We start from the raw sequence: 20,121 nt of genomic DNA on the forward strand, positions 1-20,121 counted from the left end.
CCCACTTGAAGACCCTAGAGATGTCCCCTACTCAGCTCAATCCAGACGGTTGTCATAGGGGGACCGCACTGTGGTTAGAGCCGTTGTGTGTGCTGACGCGTGTTAACACTAGACAGAGGAGATTTACATCACCATTTGGAAAGAAGCGTAAATGGATGGAGAAGCATAGGTTACTGTAAAGCTATGTCTTAGTTGGTGCTTATCTTAGTGAAAACCGAGTACAATCAGCATGAAGTTTTAACATCTACTCTCTTGTAATGGAAATCATTAGTGTTGTGTTGGGGCGATGGGGGCAGGTGGGGCTTGAAAATTCCCCCTCTTCCAAAGTGGGGAATGACCGAAAAAGTTTGAGAACCACTGACTTAGAGGTTAAACCTGTGAGAGAGAAATCGGTAGCAGAAGACAGAAGCAGGAATTCGGCACCTGTGTGGAGGGGGAATCACGTATACTTTCAAATCTACTTAAATAGGACTTTCGTGGTTTTAATATTGTTTATGCCAGTGTTTCTTACATTTCCTTCAATGTCAGAAAGGTCTTTCAGATTTGTAAAGTCTTTCTGTTTTATTACTGTAGAGCCCACATTTCCCACTTCTTCGTCATTACTTACTGAAAGAGCTTGAGCCATCTGTGATTAGAAATGTTCAATTATTGACAAGAAATAAATTCCTAGTCCTCATATATCCATCTTTCTAATAGACCTGGCATTGCAGACAATGAATATTGCTGGCTCTGTGACAAATTGCTTATGTTCCTCTGTTGTAAGTTGCTTAGGATGAGAGGGTCTGATAAATTATTTACAAAAAATGTAAATAAAAAATCCTAAAATGTAATCAATGGTGGACTGCAGTTACTGTAGATTACCAGTTTACGCTGTGATCGAGTCAGTGGGTTGCCCCAGCAAACTTTAGTAGGTTTTATCATGTTTAGCCCCGATCTCATCAGCATAACAGCATAATCACATCAAATGCATAGATGCTAATCCAATCAGCCAAACTATTCAATGACTGGGACAGGGGGCTCCAAGAGCCATTAAAGACAAAGGGTGAAAGTCTCAGTAATCTGACTCATTTAACTTACAATAGAGAGAACAGGACTGGCAGGAATCTCTTGCTGGAAACTTTGCTTAACAGCTGATATCATCATCATAACCGTAAATGCTAATTTCAGTGCAATCTACTTTCTCAGTTTACATACGATTGTATTGGAAGCTAGACTTAACATTTAATAGATTTGTAGTCCAACACATTTCAGGACCTCTGTTCTCTATCTAAAAACACAATAAAGACATGTATAGTAAATGTGCATCGCCATATAAAAATCAAGATTTGTGGTATGAACTTCCCTACAACCATACGTCCAAGCAAATCTTTTTGGAGGTTAACAAAAGTTTTTGAGTGGCCCTTTTGGATTTTTGTAAGCATTGATTTGTTTTTCTCCTCATTTTGAATGTGCAAACTATTTCTGACAAGAAACATGTGAGTGGTGGGAGACATCATTATTCAGGTCTCGCACATTCTTAGAATTAGACTCATTGAATTTGTCATGGGAAGGCATAGTGATCTGAGGATCCAGTCACTGGATGGCAATTGACATCATCAAACTTCTTTTCATTCAACCAAGGTACAGTACTGTCAGTAGGTGTAACAGATGTAGTGTGTAATGGTGTAATGGATGTGGAAAGACACACTCACACGTGGGCTTCTTTGTACTTGCCTTTATCTTTTTGAATAGAAAAAAATACAAATCACTTTGGCTGAAGAGAAACTACAGACATTCATAAGATCACAGCAGCGACTTTGGAATCTGCTCCAGTACAGCCAAACGCGTATGATTCATATTAAACACATAATAACAGTATACGTGAAAACTGTAACAATATCCCTGTAATTAATAATACACTGTACTAGTAAAGGACAATAATTTGTTGACGATAACAGGAAACCATAAATTGCTAAATACCAATAGTTAACATTTATAACTAAATAAACACGAAAGCCAGATACTTTTTATTTGAAAAAAGTACATAGACAATAAGACAGACAATAACTACAAGAAATTAACTCGTTCACACTTGTGTGACGTGGAAAATCAGTACATATTATAAGAATCTCAAGTGGTGTTGTTTACACCAATCTTTAGTTTAAACTGATAATCATTTGTTTTACTTGCGTTAAATTAAATTAGTTAAACATCAAATTATGCAAAATATAAGATGGTAAATATTTAATTGACGATTTGTAAATACAATATATAACATTACAATATATATATGATTTTACCCCAAAAGTCAACATATTGACACAAAATGACAACTTTAAATCCACGTTTCGCTGCCTTGAGTCCATTTGCTTCTCTTTGCTGTAGCTTTCGACAGTCTGCATAAAAATACCTCAGATTTCTTTGTAAAATCTATTTGTACAGTCAATCTCACAGCTCTTTCCTATTTTACATGTGTTGTGTGTGTTTTTCGTGGCATTCACGCTGAAAACCAATGCTTAGACTTTTGCCACTCAGTGGGCGTAACCGCAGTCACTCCTGGAGAAATGTAGATTAGGTAATTAGAAATGGTAATTTCCTTTGTTTTCTCAGAGAATTGCCCTCTCTTCCAGTTCTTCCAGTTTTTCCAGTCTTACAAGGCAGAGGCAACATTTATAAGAATGACACTTAGTGAATCAGTAGGTCATTCATTCACCTCCGGCAGAAGGGGAAACTTCAACGTTCCTGCAAAAAAAGGTAGTGCTTGAATATAACAGATTTTTACATTACAGTTCTATATGTGTAATGAGGAAAATGATGCAACAACTACTGTTCTATTACTGTACTATTTTAGCAAAAATTATGTCATATGAAAGATAAAGCATGGATTTACTGTTTCTTAGACAAGCATGTGATGTTTATATAGGTAATGACAACTGAACTGAGCAATGCTCTGTTTGAGATTTTCACTTTGTTATGCGGATCATCTCTCTCTCTCTCTCTCTCTCTCTCTCTCTCTCTCTCTCTCTCTCTCTCCTGCTTTCTAGCTTGTGAAAATGGAGTCTTTGACTGCAGCAAACACACAGTTCTCCCTCGACCTGTTCAAGAAGATCAGCGAAGGAAACGCATCAGGAAATGTGTTCTTCTCTCCTGTCAGCATCTCCTCGGCTCTGGCCATGGTGTCGCTCGGTGCAAGAGGAAACACAGCAGCTCAGATGATTAAGGTAATCTCACACAATATACTTTTAAAAGTGGTGATGGGAAAGTAGACTGTAAATGAATCATCTTTCCACTCAATTATCAAAGGCCTGAGGGCCAAAATAGACAACGAATGTGTTTGACATCATCAGTTCTTCATTGTCTTTTCTAACACATTTTAAACTATTCTAATGAGCATTTGACAAGTGCACTCACAATATGTTGAAGTGATCTTTATTAATTCTACCATAACAATGCTGTGTAGGTCCTGGGCTTTAACAATGAACCACCAACACCTGCTGAACTCAAGGTTTCGTATGAATATTTACATCAAACACTAACCCAGTTAACAGGGAACGTTCTCAGAACTTTAGCTAACATTCTGTCAAGGTTCTGTTGCATGAACAGCTGTATTTACTGTAGAGATGCATGTATCCTTTGGGTTCGTCTGATTCAACTGATTAAATCTGATATTGTTGATGCAAACAGAAATGTCCAGAGGAAAAACCTGAGGAACAAATTCATTCCAGCTTCAACAAGTTCATGAGTGAGCTGAACAAACCAGGAGTCCCGTATGTGTTGAGTCTTGCCAACCGCCTCTACGGAGAGCAATCCTACCAGTTTGTTGAGGTAAGAATCGGTTTATTCACTGGAGGTTCTGGAAATGTTCTCAACTCTAATATCATTTCAATCGGTTTGCGGTTTGAAGAAATTCCTCAATGATGCAAAAAGCTACTATGAAGCCGGACTGGAGAAGGTGGACTTCCAGAACAAATCAGAGGCTGCTCGTGTCAACATCAACAAATGGGTGGAGGAAAAAACACAAGGTAAAATCCAGCATAAACTTATTCTCAATTTCAAACTTATTCTACACTCTTACAAAAACTTTTTTCATGTTTTTTGCAGCACTTTAGACTCAGCAAAAATGTATTTTTAAGGGCCATGTTTGGCTTCATGGGTTCTTGAGTTGAGATCTATAATATATCAAACCAACCAGTTCAAATCACTCCTCAAAGTGAACAATGTCCATTTGTATTTTAGAGAAGATCAAGGACTTGCTGCCACAGGGAGCCATCGATGGGATGACGAAACTGGTTTTGGTGAATGCCATCTACTTCAAGGGAAACTGGGAGGAGAAATTCCCAAAGGAATCCACCAGAGATGGGCAGTTTAAGCTGAACAAGGTGAGATTTCATGCTCTTTTTAAAAATATTTTTAAGTCATGATGAAGGGTTTATAATGTGTTTCCATTTATGTTTGGCAGAATCAAACTAAACCAGTGAAGATGATGTATCAAAAGGAGGAGTTTCCTCTGGCCTTCATCCCAGAGATCAAGAGTCAGGTTCTGGAGCTGCCGTATGTCGGGAAGAATCTCAGTATGTTGATCATCCTTCCTAACGAGATGGAAGACGACACCACTGGCCTTCAGAAGGTGATTTGAATGCTTAATTAACCAGCCGTGACCAGTCAGAGGTTTATTTGAAGAACAGTTTTCATTTTGACTGAACTATTCATCTGACATGTCTCTCTTATAATCCAGCTTGAAAAGGCACTGACCTACGAGAAGCTCATGGTGTGGACCAATCCAGAAGTCATGCGTCAAGAAGAGGTTGAAGTATCTCTGCCCAGATTCAAGATGGAGGAAACCTACGACATGAAGAGTCTTCTGATCAGCATGGGAATGGAGGATGTTTTTGACGAGAAGAAGGTGAATCTTTCAGGCATGTCCTCCAACAACGACCTGGTGGTGTCGAAGGTGATCCATAAAGCCTTTGTTGAAGTCAACGAGGAAGGAACCGAAGCGGCTGCAGCCACTGGTGTCGTGGTAAAGTTAGAATGTTGTGTTATCCCGCAGGTCTTCAACGCAGACCATCCTTTCCTTTTCTTCATCCGACACAATCCAACCAAGAGCATTTTGTTTTACGGACGCTTCTGCTCTCCATGAGTGAGTCCTGCTGCATGAGAAGCTTTTAGATAGTTTAGGTGATGATCTGGTTAAAATGAGTAGGGGAGACTTGAGACAACTACTACAAATCATCCTGTCATAGTTTAATTTAAAGCTGCAGTCCGTAGCTTTTTCCCTTTTTGTCGCCATCTCTGTTCGAAATCTGTAACTGCAGTGATTCGCGGAATTATCATCTTTACGTGGGTTGTAAATCGGCATGAAATAGCGTGGATGAACACAGTGTTTTGAGGCGAGTGCTGCTGTCAATCACCGCGCTGTGTGGATACTGTCATTCAGAATCACAGATTCACTTTTTGAAAGTTTGACCGACATAAGAATTTTCACCGGAAAATGTCTTCTGAACAAGTAAGTAACATCCATTTTTGTTCTGATCAACTAAGGGGGGGGAAAGCATTCGACATGACCAGCGATCGTTAGATTTAATCAGCGCGATTTACAGCAACCGTGCAAATCATAGCCTACTTTATTCTCAAATTGTTCATGTTAACAACAGCATTGCGTGACTAACGTTATTTAATGTGTTTTATGATTACCTGTGTAGTTCAGAATTCATATTCTCCATAATAGCTAAACGAGAAAGGCACAACAAAGGAAACTCCATAACTGTGTGAATTAAGAAAACGTACTGTTACACGATTGAACTATTGAAATGTCTTACTTGTTCAGCAGAAAAAAGCCATGGCAAGCAGATAATTTTGAACACTAGCTGAAGATGTTTTTTTTTAAATAATTAATTCGGATTATTTTTAACTTAAAAAATTTACGGACAGCAGCTTTAAGAAACATTGATATGTGCCAAGCGATCAGTACCTTTTGCAATTTACAGGAGGAAGACTTATTAAATAAATAGTATTAAATTGTTTCAAATTTTACATGGTAGTAAAATTATTTTGCTTCATACACAAATTAATTCTTCTAGTGTATTTCCTAATAGATTAATTTCAGTTAGTTGCGCATGCAGCATTTCTTTTCATTTAGTTAGTTGAAGATGTTTTAAATAAAAAGGAAAATATAATAAAAAGGAAAATATTAACAAAAATGTGAATGTGAATTACACTAAAATATCAACTGCATGGATGCTTTTTATTGAAATGATGTGAATTCGACATTGTAAAGATTTAAACTTTCCATTGAGCATTATCATTTCTATAACTAGTGCTGCTATCACTTTAAACATAAACCTCAAAACATTTAACTTAGAAAAAAAAGATGTAGTGATGGTAATGAACATTTTTCTGTTTATGATTGAAGAAATTAAATGCACTGCAGTCGTCCTGATTCTCATTCAGGTTGATGTTTTAGACAGGTCTCTTCATGCTACTGTATATGTAATGTGATCAAATCTATTAGTTTACATAAACATATGTTTATGTTGTTTCTTGCACTACACAACTGCTATTATACAAGTCAAATTATGTATTTGCATTCACTGTAACCGTATATTAAACAAATTAAACAAATATTTACAATTCTTGAATTAAACCTGCTTTGTTTGAGTTTTTATTGTAATTTAATAAAAACCGCTTGTTCGATAGTAGGACTGAAAAGGGTTGGACTGTAATAGGGGATAGCTTATTTTTAGCTTTCCTCAATGGGGTGTCGATCAGAACACACTGGATTCGATCAGTTCCTTGCAAAGGAGGTTTATTGTTTACAGTCTTAGCTGTACACAACAGCAGTACACAGGATTTTTTGCTTAACAGTGTATTTAGATGTGTGTGTGGTCTACAAAGGGAAAGAAATAAAGATATATATTAACAAATGTCTTGAGTATTATTGCACAAACATTATCTCCAAAAACTACCAATTTCTCAAATAAAGAATGAAGAAAATAATATACAATCAACAAAATAATTATTAATATGCAGCACCGCCACCCAGTGGTCAGAAATGGTAAATCATTCAAAACCGAAACTAATTCTGAGGTGATTTAAAGTATGTTGTATGTAATTGTATGTATGTGTGAGTCTGACCATCACATTAATAGCTGAAACACTTGTTTAATAACGCGATGTTTCTGATCACATGCCTTAGTTAAAGGAACACTCCACCGTTTTTTGAAATAGGGCTTATTCACAGTCTCCCCTACATTAAGATACCTGGGCAAAAGCATTTTTGTCTCAGTGCATGCATTGTCTTAGTTTGGCAACGCCGACGCTATCTTAGCTTAGCATAATGAATGGAATCCTATGTTGTCAAGTAGCATGTCATGTGTAAAAGTGATAAAAAAACAAACAAAAAAACACCTAATTACTTCTTGTGGTCTGCGTATTCACAACGAGTACAAATAGCAATTCAGATTAAGACTAGGCGATTTCCTAGGCAGATATTGAATCGGGACCATATTAGGGTGAATCACAGGCGAAGCACTGCTACTTGGGCGCAGTCATATCACGCAACAGCTGAAATCCCCCAACTTCTGTCACATACCGGCATGACCTGACCTGCACTGAGTATCTTCGCTTTTGGATTGTGTTTAGTTTGAGAAGTTACAGCAAACATTGTAATTACCTGCAAAAGGTTGTGAGAACGAGAAAGGACATACACGAATGTAGTGTTTCACAGACTTCCACCGAATGTGGAACTGAGAAATCGATGGCTAGCTGCTCTGGATATCTGCTCAACACCTCACTACAAAATTAGCCAGTATTGTGTTTGCGAAGAGCATTTTGCACCGGAGGATTATGTTGAAAAAATGCTATATAGGACCAGAAAGACTACGTCTGAAGGATACGGCCGTCCTATCCATATTCAAAGAACAGGCAGGAAAAAGTGCACATGTAACTTGTCTTTTATTACGCTTCCTTATGTGAATCTGTGTCTTTATTCTGTTGTGATATAGATGCTGAGAAGCTGTATATAGAGTATGGTTCAAATTACCTCATCTATTATAACCTCATGTTGAGTTCAACCTGTTTAGCATGAACAATGATTGAAAAAAAATTTGCTGTTATCGTTACCTGTGAAAAAATTGGCTCTCTCATCCACATGTCCTCAGGCTGTTGATCGATCGCAACTTCCTTCTGTCGGTCTATTTCCACTGCACGCAGCCCCTCTTCTGAAAACTCGGTTTTTAGAGGTATGGTTCTCTATCATGACTGTCTGAGAAGTCACCCTCTTCGTCTCGCACAAAATCCCCCATGTCCATCGCCATTCACTATGTCTACTGTCGGAAAAATAGCCAGCTAATATTCACGCCGGTATGTTGACAGAAGTTGGGGGATTTCAGCTGTTGCGTGATATGACTGCGCTCAAGTAGCAGTGCTTCGCCTGTTATTCACCCTAATATAGTTCCAAGTCAATATCTGCATAGGAAATCGCCTAGTCTTAATCTGAATTGCTATTTGTACTTGTTGTGAATATGCAAGCCACAAGAAGTAATTAGGTTTTTTTTGTTTTTGTTTTTTATCACTTTTACTCAAGACATGCTACCTGACAAAATAGGATTCCATTCATTATGCTAAGCTAAGCTAGCGTAAGCACTCCCAAACTAAGACAATGCATGCACTGAGACAAAAACGATTTTGCCCAGGTATCTTAATGTAGGGGAGACTGTGAATAAGCCCTATTTCAAAACACGGTGGAGTGTTCCTTTAACTGAAAGGCACGTAATCAGAAACATCGCGTTATTAAACAAGTGTTTTAGCTATTAATGTGATGGACACACATACATACAAGTCAAACACTGGGTGCAATATAAACACTATAAATTGCGATTAATATTGTGCATAATCGGCACATTCATTCACGTGCTCTCAAATACACATCACTTACGAACGGATGACATTGTATCAAGGCTTTACAAATCCTTAACAGTCATTTATTGTTAGCATGGTTATCAGTCAACTTACATTTGACGACGCACACTTTGCGCACAGCCGCACACAGTCTCACTTGCACCTTCCGTAACTCTCTGCTGATGATGACTGACAGAAAGTAGAGCATGCGCACGTGACTCGGCCTTTCCAACACAGCTGTTACAAATAAACTGTAGTCAAACTCTGGTACCAATGAAACTCAAAGAAAACTGACTTCTGAAAAGGTGTTGAGGGGGAAAACACGGAAAGAGAAGAAATTAAACTACCATTTTAATTAGTAAAATAAGTTTATTTTTATGAATGTCACATCAGGGTGTATATGTTGTAATATGAATGAATCATTCAATTAAATATGGCTAAAATGTTATCTTTTATATTTTTACCATTTGAGAATTCTGTTTCATAATGCTACTGTATTAAAGTTGCTAAAAAAAATCTACCATAGGCAGTTTAATGATGGTAGGGTATCAGTCAGTCAAGAACTCTATCAGTCAGTCACGTTCGATTGAACTGACGTATTGGGATCTCACCAGAGCCCAATTCCCTTCGAGTGGTACAAAACAAGCCAATTCAAATTTGCAGATTTGCATCGCAAGCCACTCCACGCCAGCCGGGTATATCGACCAGCGTGCAAACTCACACATTAAACTTTCCCTTTAGAGCCGTGCGGACAGGTTAGGACAGGACAGAGATTGTAGCTCTGCTACAATCATTCGTTCGAGTATCTGCAGAACAAGAGTGAAGCTGTTTCAGTGTTGGATTGACGGCGCGTTCCAGCTGAGTTTGCATCTGAAAGAGTATCCGTTGCACAGATAAGTACAGCGACTGTCACCCTAGGTGCTTCGACAGTGAAAGTGCACTTTTCCCTAAAAGAGTTAGCGGACAGCGAGAGTATCTTTAAAGACGCTTGTCCATTCATGTCTGGATGCATTCGCTTCTCAGGGACGGGACACCACGTGGAACCCACAACCAGACCTCTGGAGCCTCCACGTGTGGTCTCTGGACGGGATGCGGAGGACTTCAGTGGCCAACCTCCAGCAGCAGTTGACACTATCACTGAGATAAAGCCCCCTCTACAAGGCACGCTTACGCCTTGACGTGACTCCTCTTCGGTGATTGGTGTTCTTTCTGTCAATGTCATGCTTTCTTTCCTGCAAGGCGGATTGTAACGAAGGCTGTCTCCCTCCACCCTGAAGTTTATGTTGCCACTATCGCAGCACACCATGATGCAATACACGGTAAGTCTGACTTGATCATCAGGTTCCTGAGAAGTTCCAGGACATTGAATCCTCCTCGGTCACGCCTCATCCTCTCTTGGGACCTCTCTCTGGTCTTATCGGCCCTACAGAGAGCACACTTTGAGCCCTTACAGTCAGTAGAGATTAAGCTCCTGACTCCGCTCACATCCATTAAAGATGAACTGAACTGAAATTTGAAAAAATGTGATATAACAGATGTATTTTATTTATTCTCATTGGTACAATTATTAAAATGGCAGAATTTGTTAAAAGGGATAAAATGGTACATTGAAAATGTTGTTGTTGTTACACGGGCGCCGCCATGTTGGATTTCAACATTCGACTACGTCACTGGCATGGTAGGCTACTCCGACCAACACCAGCAGAGCTAGCTTCTCTCTACCCCCTGCCTTGTCAACAAAATTATTCTAGTCGGGATTTCTAGTGTTTAATCCTAGGTACGAGAGACAGATGTGTTGAAAACGTCAATGAGTACATGAAGCGTCTGACATCAAATGTTTTATTTAGCTACAAGTCCAACGCATACTAGAATCCTTGATATTCAGCTGAGGGGAAAAGATGTAATGTTAACGTTAGTTCACTGCACAGGATGGGAACGGAATCTTATTCATCCTTCCAAAATGCCCCCTCGCCCAAAGAGTGAACTGCCGGTACGCTGTTAACCTTAACAGTCTGAGAAAAGGATATAAGTTAGCCTAGCCTAGCCCAGTCGTCAATTCGTCAAGTACACTGTGACATACCAGCTACTTATGGGGTGCTCCAGCGTCTCAGCTCGGACATCCCTTAGAGATAGCATAGCCACCCTCAACACGTCTCTCTCACCGCACACCATCCGAAATGAACGGTGCATGGTGATGCATTTTCGCCGATCAATTAATGTTCCAGGTTGACAGCTCTTCAACAGATCGACTCCAATGCAGTGTCCATGCTCCGGCAGCGCCCGCGCCCACACCAGTCACTTCCCCCAAATGACCCTGTACTTATGTGGAGCCTGAAACTGGTCGTCCTCCATGTGGTGGTAGTCAGATACTACTGGCCTGTCCCTCACATGCTCAAATGCGTAACTCATGCCATTAAAATTACTCATTTTCGTGTGTGTATATAGGACTTGCTGCTGTTCCCTATATACCTTCACGGGTCCTACCATGACAGTGACGTCATCGAAATTGCCAGCATAAAAAGTGCAATTTTTGTGCTGCTTAAAAAAAGCTATATTGATATTTTTAGTTAAATTTTTAATGTATTTAATGTTCACCAGGGGGTGAACCTTGCATTGCTGTGGCCCGTTCGCAGGGACAAAGCATTACACGCATTGTCGTGTTCAAAGAGATTTCTTATCCATTAATGCAGGCAAAACCACACAACACTAAATGTGTTAAAATCTAAACCATCAAGAGTGTAACAGACACACATAAACAGAGGCAGAGAGAGATCAGAGAATAAGTTGGAGACTGATTACCAGTTAGTTGAGCCAAAATATTCAACAACAGTCACAAAACAAATTAAGTCTAAACTGTGACAGAAAGTAGTCTTTGATTATGTTCAAATATATATCCAAATGCAATAGCTAATAAACGTAATAAATTATGTCAGAAAACACTATTCTCAGCAACAAGGCTTTTTTTTTATATACTATGTATTACATTTGATTTTATTTATTTCTTATGACCAAAAAGCACGAAATCTGCATATTTTTAAGTCGCACATACTGCACTAAAGGGTTAGTTCACCTAAAAAGGAAAATACTTTCATTTATTACTCACCCTAATGTTGTTCCAGTATGACTTTTTCAGGTTGTTCCTGTATGACTTTTATTTATCTTCGGAACAGAAATGAAGATCTTTTTGATGAAATCTGATAGCTTTCTGTCCCTCCATTGACAGCTACGCAACTACCACTTTGATGCTTCAAAAAGTTCATAAAGCAATCGTAATTCATATGAATTGAGCAGTTTAGTCCAATTGTTAGTGAAGAAACACGATCGATTTATATGATGAACAGATTGAAATTAGGCTTTTATTCACATATGCTGCTAGTACTGCAGAAAACCAGGGAGGATGGGGACACACTTACTATCATCCCGGGCCACAGCTATGGGTCCTGCATGTGTGTCAGGTCAGCGCAGAGTGAGCCGGCTAGCTGTTTCGCATCGAGTGCTGAACACGATAGCAGAGGCGAGAGCGCCTTCAAAGAGATACCTCTACAACTTTAAGTGAAAGTGTTCTCAAACTGATGTGCGGACAGAGATGATAACCTGCTTAATGCCGAGGTCACACTACGCGATTTTAGCCCCGATTTTCACTCGCGACACGTTTTGCGACATGTTTTCCGACAAATGTCCGAAATCGGAGGCAAATCGGTGCTCGTTCACGCGAGAGACTCACATGCAGTGTGTATTATCGAAGACACGATCTGAGAGAATTGATGATATATTTAGCATGCTAAATATCTGGACCTGTCAAATGCTGTGTGAAATGTGTTCTGACTGAAAATTACATCGGCGATGACCTACATTCAATGTCAAGTCAAGTCACCTTTATTTATATGGCGCTTTTTTGCAGCAGCCATATCACCCTGTAGCCCAAGACTCGCTGCCCACTGAAGCTAAGCAGGGTTTAGTCTGGTCAGTACCTGGATGGGAGACTCCTGGGAAAGCCGCTGGTTGCTGCTGGAAGAGGTGTTAGTGAAGCCAGCAAGGGGCGCTCACCCTGTGGTCTGTGTGGGTCCAAACGCCCCAGTGTAGTGACGGGGACACTATACTGTCAAAGACTCAAAAAAGTAATCAATACAAATTACTAATTACTACTTTAAAATTGTAATTTGATTACATTACTGATTACTGCATGTAAAAAGTAATCAGATTACTAATTACTTTACTTTCAAGTTACTTTGAAAACCTATTAAAACTACAAGAATACACTACAAAGTGAAACTCATTTCTTTCAGTAATTTAATATTGCAGAATACAGACATCCCAAGTCTCCTGGAAGTTGCGGGAGTCTCCCGCAAATTAGTTCAAATCTCCTGAGCGAGTGAGAAAGAGCGCGCATGTGAGACAGAAAAGAGGGCTGTTTCTCAATATGTTCTTGTGGACTTGTGAAACGTCATCAGTCGCTGCCCAAGTACTGTTCCAATTCAAAGTTCACATCTAGCCAAGTCCAGTACAAGACCCCTGATGTGTTCCTGATCCGCCCCTTTTACCCAGGATGCATCGAGAGGTGACTTTAACTTTGTAGCCTATTAGAGAGCTGACTTATGTTTGACTGAACTGTTTGCTTTATTTCTAATTGTACAGCTTCTTATACCTTTTAGGCTACTTATACTTTTACACTGGATATTATTGAGTATTAAAACTGACATTTAACAAAAAGAGACAGGGTTGGGAAATTTTATTTTATATATTTTAAAATATATAGAATATGTTTTATATTTATTTTACTATACATTCTCTTCACTGTATGCACATGTATAATAAAATAAAATGACAAGCCTGTCTCTGTTAAATGTCAGTTTTAATGATCAATAATGTTTCATATTTTTAAAATGAAAACAAAAAGAAGCAGGGTTGTATTTTATATATCGTGATGTTATAAATATATGCAGTGAAGATAATCAACGTACGCGTTGCCTGAACCACATTTGTGTGGCCATTAATATGTTTACGATTTTTTTAAATGAAAAGAGGCAGAGTTGTGTTTTATAACATATTTTGTTTTATTGTTGACGAAAAGAGGCAGAGTTGTACTTTATACCATATTTCGTTTTAATGTTGCCTGAAATATAGCTACATAAAGAGATAACCGGAGTAGCCAGAGCGTGCTGAGTGGCGCGATCAAGAACGCCGCGGTTCTGTTTGCAGAATAACCGGACTCGCGCCCTCTCGTCCTCGGGAGTTCGTTCTCCTGAGTCGAACTTGGCAAGTCTGAACTACCAAGGACGCAAGTCCGAAGTTTGCGTAGGCTACTATTGAGAAACGGCCAGACTGTGCTCCTAACCGTGTAGCGCTGCGTGTGTGTGTGTGTGCCTCATGAAGCGCGTTCTCTGGTAATTCTTTTTTAAAGCGCATGCTGACGCAATCGGCCAAACGTGATTAGAAATTTTACTAAATATTTTTTTCTTAACAATACATTTGTAACGGAAGTAACTTAATTTTATTGACATCAGTAACTGTAATCAAATTACATACATTTAAAATGTAATGAGTTACATTACTGCCTTACCACGAAAAGTAATTACAATAATTAATAATAGTTTCCTTAATAATAGTAAAAGTTACTTTGTAACGCGTTATACCCAACTCTGGTTGTGGCTTAATTTCGTTGTGTTGTGAACATATGTTTGCTTTTTAAATTCCGTTGTGTTGTGCACTACTGGGCCACCATACATATCCTCTCATTCCCTCCTCTAATGGTTGAGTAACCCGAGACGTTTTACAGAAGGGCTGGACTTGATTTAGAGGATGGGCTCTACAGGGCGAGGCAACATTTATAAGAATGACACTTAGTGACTCAGCAGATCATTCATTCACCTCCGACAGAAGGGGAAACTTCATCGTTCCTGCTAAAAAATGTAGTGCTTGAATATAACAGATTTTACATTACAATTCTGCATGTGTAATGATGAAAATGATGCAAAAACTACTGTTCTAGTACTGTACTGTCATATGAAAGATAAAGCATGGATTTACTGTTTCTTAGACAAGCATGTGATGTTGTTTACATAGGAAATGACAACTGAACTGAGCAATGCTCTGTTTGGGATTTTCACATTGTTATGCTGATCATATCTCCCTCTCCTACTTTCTAGCTTGTGAAAATGGAGTCTTTGACTGCAGCAAACACACAGTTCTCCCTCGACCTGTTCAAGAAGATCAGCGAAGGAAACGCATCAGGAAATGTGTTCTTCTCGCCTGTCAGCATCTCCTCGGCTCTGGCCATGGTGTCGCTCGGTGCAAGAGGAAACACAGCAGCTCAGATGATTAAGGTAATCTCACACAATATACTTTTAAAAGAAGCTGATGGGATAGTAGACTGAAAAACAGTCAGCAATTAATTACTCTTTCCAATCAATTATCAAAGGCCTGAGGGCCAAAATCAACAAAGAATGTGTTTTACATCATCAGTTCTTCATTGTCTTTTCTAGTACATTTTAAATTTCTCATTTCTAATGAGCATTTGAGAAATACACTCACAATATGTTGAAGTTATCTTTATTAATTCTACCATAACAATGCTGTGTAGGTCCTGGGCTTTAACAATGAACCACCAACACCTGCTGAACTCAAGGTTTCGTATGAATATTTACATCAAACACTAACCCAGTTAACAGGAAACATTATCAGAACTTTAGCTAACATTCTGTCAAGGGTCTGTTGCATGAACAGCTGTATTTACTGTAGAGATCCATGTATCCTTTGGGTTCGTCTGATTCAACTGATTAAATCTGATATTGTTGATGCAAACAGAAATGTCCAGAGGAAAAACCTGAGGACCAAATTCATTCCAGCTTCAACAAGTTCATGAGTGAGCTGAACAAACCAGGAGTCCCGTATGTGTTGAGTCTTGCCAACCGCCTCTACGGAGAGCAATCCTACCAGTTTGTTGAGGTAAGACTCGGTTTATTCACTGGAGGTTCTGGAAATGTTCTCAACTCGTTTACACCTTAATTGGTTTGCTATGTAACAGAAATTCCTCAATGATGCAAAAAGCTACTATGAAGCCGGACTGGAGAAGGTGGACTTCAAGAACGAATCAGAGGCTGCTCGTGTCAACATCAACAAATGGGTGGAGGAAAAAACACAAGGTGAAATCCAGCATAAACTTCAAACTTATTCTTCACTCTTACAAATAAAACTTTTTCAAGTTTTTTGCAACACTTTAGATTCAGCAAAAATGTATTTTTAAGGGCCATGTTTGGCTTCATGGGTTCTTGAGTTGAGATATATATTAAAAATATCAAACCAACCAGTTCAAATCACTCCTCAAAGTGAACAATGTCCATTTGTATTTTAGAGAGGATCAAGGACTTGGTGCCACAGGGAGCCATCGATGGGATGACGAAACTGGTTTTGGTGAATGCCATCTACTTCAAGGGAAACTGGGAGGAGAAATTCCCAAAGGAAGCCACCAGAGATGGGCAGTTTAAGCTGAACAAGGTGGGATTTCATGCTCTTTTTTAAAAATATTTTTAACAGTCATGATGAAGGGTTTATAATGTGTTTCCATTTATGTTTGTCAGAATAAAACTAAACCAGTGAAGATGATGGAGTGGCGGAGTAAAGATCATAGAAAGGAGAAGTTTCCTCTGGCCTTCATCCCAGAGATCAACAGTCAGGTTCTGGAGCTGCCGTATGTCGGGAAGAATCTCAGTATGTTGATCATCCTTCCTAACGAAATGGAAGACGACACCACTGGCCTTCAGAAGGTGATTTGAATGCTTAATTAGCCAGCCTTGACCAGTCAGATGTTTACTTGTAGAACAGTTTTCATTTTGACTATTTCAACTATTCATCTGACATGTCTCTCTTATTGTCCAGCTTGAAAAGGCACTGACCTACGAGAAGCTCATGGAGTGGACCAATCCAGAAGTCATGCGTCAACAAGAGGTTGTAATATCTCTGCCCAGATTCAAGATGGAGGAAACCTACGACATGAAGAGTCTTCTGATCAGCATGGGAATGGAGGATGTTTTTGACGAGAAGGTGAATCTTTCAGGCATGTCCTCCAACAACGACCTGGTGGTGTCGAAGGTGATCCATAAAGCCTTTGTTGAAGTCAACGAGGAAGGAACCGAAGCGGCTGCAGCCACTGGCTTCTACAGTAGGTGTTTGAGTTATACCTTCCCAAAGGTCTTCAACGCAGACCATCCTTTCCTTTTCTTCATCCGACACAATCCAACCAAGAGCATTTTGTTTTACGGACGCTTCTGCTCTCCATGAGTGAGTCCTGCTGCATGAGACGCTTCCAGCTAGTTTAGGTGATGATCTGGTTAAAATGAGTAGGGGAGACTTGAGACAACTACTACAAATCATCCTGTCATAGTTTGGTTTGAGAAAGACTTATTAAATAAATGGTATTAAATTGTTTCAAATTTGACATGGTACTAAAATTATTTTGCTTCATACACAAATTAATTCTTCTAGTGTATTTCCTAATAGCTTAATTTCAGTTAGTTGCGCATGCAGCATTTCTTTTCATTTAGTTTTAGTTTAAGGAAAATATAATAAAAAGGAAAATATTAACAGAAACAAAAATATTAACAAAAACTATAACAGTATATGAATGATACTAAAATATCAACTGCATGGATGCTTTTTATTGAAATGATGTGAATTCGACATTGTAAAGATTTAAACTTTCCATTGAGCAATATCATTTCTATAACTAGCGCTGCTATCACTCTAAACATAAACCTCACAACATTTAGCTTAGAAAAAAAAAAGATGTAGTGATGGTAATGAACATTTTTCTGTTTATGATTAAAGAAATTAAATGCACTGCAGTTGTCCTGAGTCTCATTTAGGTTGAGGTTTTGGACGGGTTTCTTGATGGTACTGTATATGTAATGTGATCAAATCTATTAGTTTACATAAACATATATGTTGTTTCTTGCACTACACAAGGCTCTATTATACAAGTCAAATTATGTGTTTGCATTCACTGTAACCGTATATTAAACAAATATGTACAATTCTTAAATTAAACCTGCTTTGTTTGAGTTTTTATTGTAATTTAATAAAAAAATGGCTGTTGCAAATAAACCGTAGTCCAACTCTGGTACTAATGAAGAAAACTGACTTCTGAAAAGGTGTTGAGGGGGAAAACACGGAAAGAGAGAAAATTATACTATCATTTTAATTAGTAAAATAAGTTTATTTTTATGAATGTCACATCAGGGTGTATATGTTGTAATATGAATGAATCATTCAATTAAAAATGGCTACAATTATCTTTTATATTTGTACCATTTGAGAATTCTGTTTCATAATGTTACTGTATAAAAGTTGCTATAAATATTTACCATAAGCAGTTTAATGATGGTAGGGTGTCAGGCAGTCACGTTCGATTGAACTGACGTATTGGTATCTCACCTGAGCCCAATTCCCTTCAAGTGGTACAAAACAAGCCAATTCACATTTGCAGATTTGCATCGCAAGCCACTCCACGCCAGCCGGGTATATCGACCAGCGTGCAAACTCACACATTAAACTTTCCCTTTAGAGCCGCAGGTTAGGACAGGACAGAGATTATAGCTCTGCTACAATCATTCGTTCGAGTATAGGCTGTCTCCCTTCACCCTGAAGTTTATGTTGCCGCTATCGCAACACACCATGATGCAATACATGGTAAGTTTCTGGGGAAACTTGACTTGATCATCAGGTTCCTGAGAAGTGCCAGGACATTGAATCCTCCTCGGTCACGCCTCATCCTTTCTTTGGACCTCTCTCTAGTCGTATGGGCCCTACAGCGAGCACACTTTGAGCCCTTGCAGTCAGTAGAGATTAAGATCCTGTCTCTTAAGACAGTGCTCCTGACATCCATTTAGAGGGTGGAGGACCTGCAGGCATTTTTGTTCAACAAAGCGGTCCTGGAATTCGGGCCGGCCAACTCTCAACGTCATCCTAAGACCCCGGCCTGGATACGTGCCCAAAGATTCCACCACTCCTTTCAGGGGCCAGGGGGTGAACCTTGCATTGCTGTGTCCTGTTCGCGGGGACAAAGCATTACACGCATTGTCGTGTTCAAAGAGATTTCTCATCCATTAATGCAGGCAAAAGCACACAACAATAAATGGGTTAAAATCTAAACCATCAAGAGTGTAACAGACACACATACACGGAGGCAGAGAGAGATCAGAGGATAAGTTGGAGACTGATTACCAGTTAGTTGAGCCAAAATATTCAACACCAATCACAAAACAAATTAAGTCTAAACTGTGACAGAAAGTAGTCTTTGATTATGTCCAAATATATATCCAAATGCAATAGCTAATAAACGTAATAAATTATGTCAGAAAACACTATTCTCAATAACAAGGCTTTTTTTATATATGCTATGTATTACATTTGATTTTATTTATTTCTTATGACCAAAAAGCACGAAATCTGCATATTTTTAAGTCGCACATACTGCACTAAAGGGTTAGTTCACCTAAAAATGAAAATACCTTCATTTATTACTCACCCTCATGTTGTTCCAAACCTGTATGACTTTTATTTATCTTCGGAACACAAATGAAGATCTTTTTGATGAAATCTGAGAGCTTTCTGTTCCTCCATTGACAGTTACGCAACTACCACTTTGATTCTTCAAAAAGTTCATAAAGCAATCGTAAAACTAATTCATATGAATTGAGCAGTTTAGTCCAAATTTTTTTGAAGACACACGATCGCTTTTTATGATGAACAGATTGAAATTAGGCTTTTATTCACATATGCTGCTAGTACTGCAGAAAATCAGGGAGGATGGGGACACACTTACTAACATCCCGGGCCACAGCTATGGGTCCTGCATGTGTGGCAGGTCAGCGCAGAGTGAGCCGGCTAGCTGTTTCGCATCGAGTGCTGAACACGATAGCAGAGGCGAGAGCCCCTTCAAAGAGATACCTCTACAACTTTAAGTGAAAGTGTTCTCAAACTGATGTGCAGACAGAGATAATAACCTGCTTAATGCCGAGTTCACTCAACACGATTTTAGCTGACACGTTTTGCGACATGTTTTCCAACAAATGCCCAAAACCGGAGGCAAAACTTGGTGCTCGTTCACGCAAGAGGCTAAGATGCAGTGTGTATTATCGAAGACACGATCTGAGAGAATTGATGATATATTTGGCATGCTAAATATCTGGACCTGTCTGCGATTCAAATGGTGTGTGAAATTCTGACTGAAAATTACATCGGCGATGA

At 39.0% G+C, this 20,121-nt stretch overlaps 2 protein-coding genes across 4 annotated transcripts; both read left to right on the forward strand.

Moving 5' to 3' along the window:
- The first annotated feature begins 2,683 nt into the window (after positions 1–2,683).
- LOC143730994 (leukocyte elastase inhibitor-like) lies at positions 2,684–6,902 on the forward strand. The gene is made up of 8 exons (XM_077221623.1): positions 2,684–2,733; positions 3,024–3,200; positions 3,440–3,484; positions 3,664–3,804; positions 3,884–4,001; positions 4,216–4,358; positions 4,439–4,606; positions 4,715–6,902. Exons 2-8 carry the CDS (start codon positions 3,033–3,035, stop codon positions 5,117–5,119), a joined length of 1,188 nt encoding a protein of 395 aa, XP_077077738.1. The 5' UTR covers positions 2,684–2,733; positions 3,024–3,032; the 3' UTR covers positions 5,120–6,902.
- A 612-nt stretch (positions 6,903–7,514) lies between these two features.
- On the forward strand, positions 7,515–17,976 carry LOC143730988 (leukocyte elastase inhibitor-like). Of its 3 annotated transcripts, none has more exons than XM_077221606.1 (8): positions 7,515–10,196; positions 15,024–15,200; positions 15,458–15,502; positions 15,682–15,822; positions 15,902–16,019; positions 16,229–16,371; positions 16,455–16,640; positions 16,753–17,976. In XM_077221606.1, the coding sequence occupies exons 1-8, from the start codon at positions 10,158–10,160 to the stop codon at positions 17,152–17,154; spliced, it is 1,251 nt and encodes a 416-aa protein (XP_077077721.1). In that variant the 5' UTR covers positions 7,515–10,157; the 3' UTR covers positions 17,155–17,976. The 3 variants fall into 3 exon arrangements, with proteins under 3 accessions (XP_077077721.1, XP_077077722.1, XP_077077723.1); XM_077221607.1 differs by lacking the exon at positions 7,515–10,196 and adding an exon at positions 14,650–14,786; XM_077221608.1 differs by lacking the exons at positions 7,515–10,196; positions 15,458–15,502 and adding an exon at positions 14,735–14,786.
- The last annotated feature ends 2,145 nt before the right edge of the window (positions 17,977–20,121 follow it).

This window comes from Siphateles boraxobius, unplaced genomic scaffold, assembly GCF_051911475.1.
Source record: "Siphateles boraxobius isolate OS27281-9 unplaced genomic scaffold, OSU_SipBor_1 84, whole genome shotgun sequence".
NCBI lineage: Eukaryota > Metazoa > Chordata > Actinopteri > Cypriniformes > Leuciscidae > Siphateles > Siphateles boraxobius.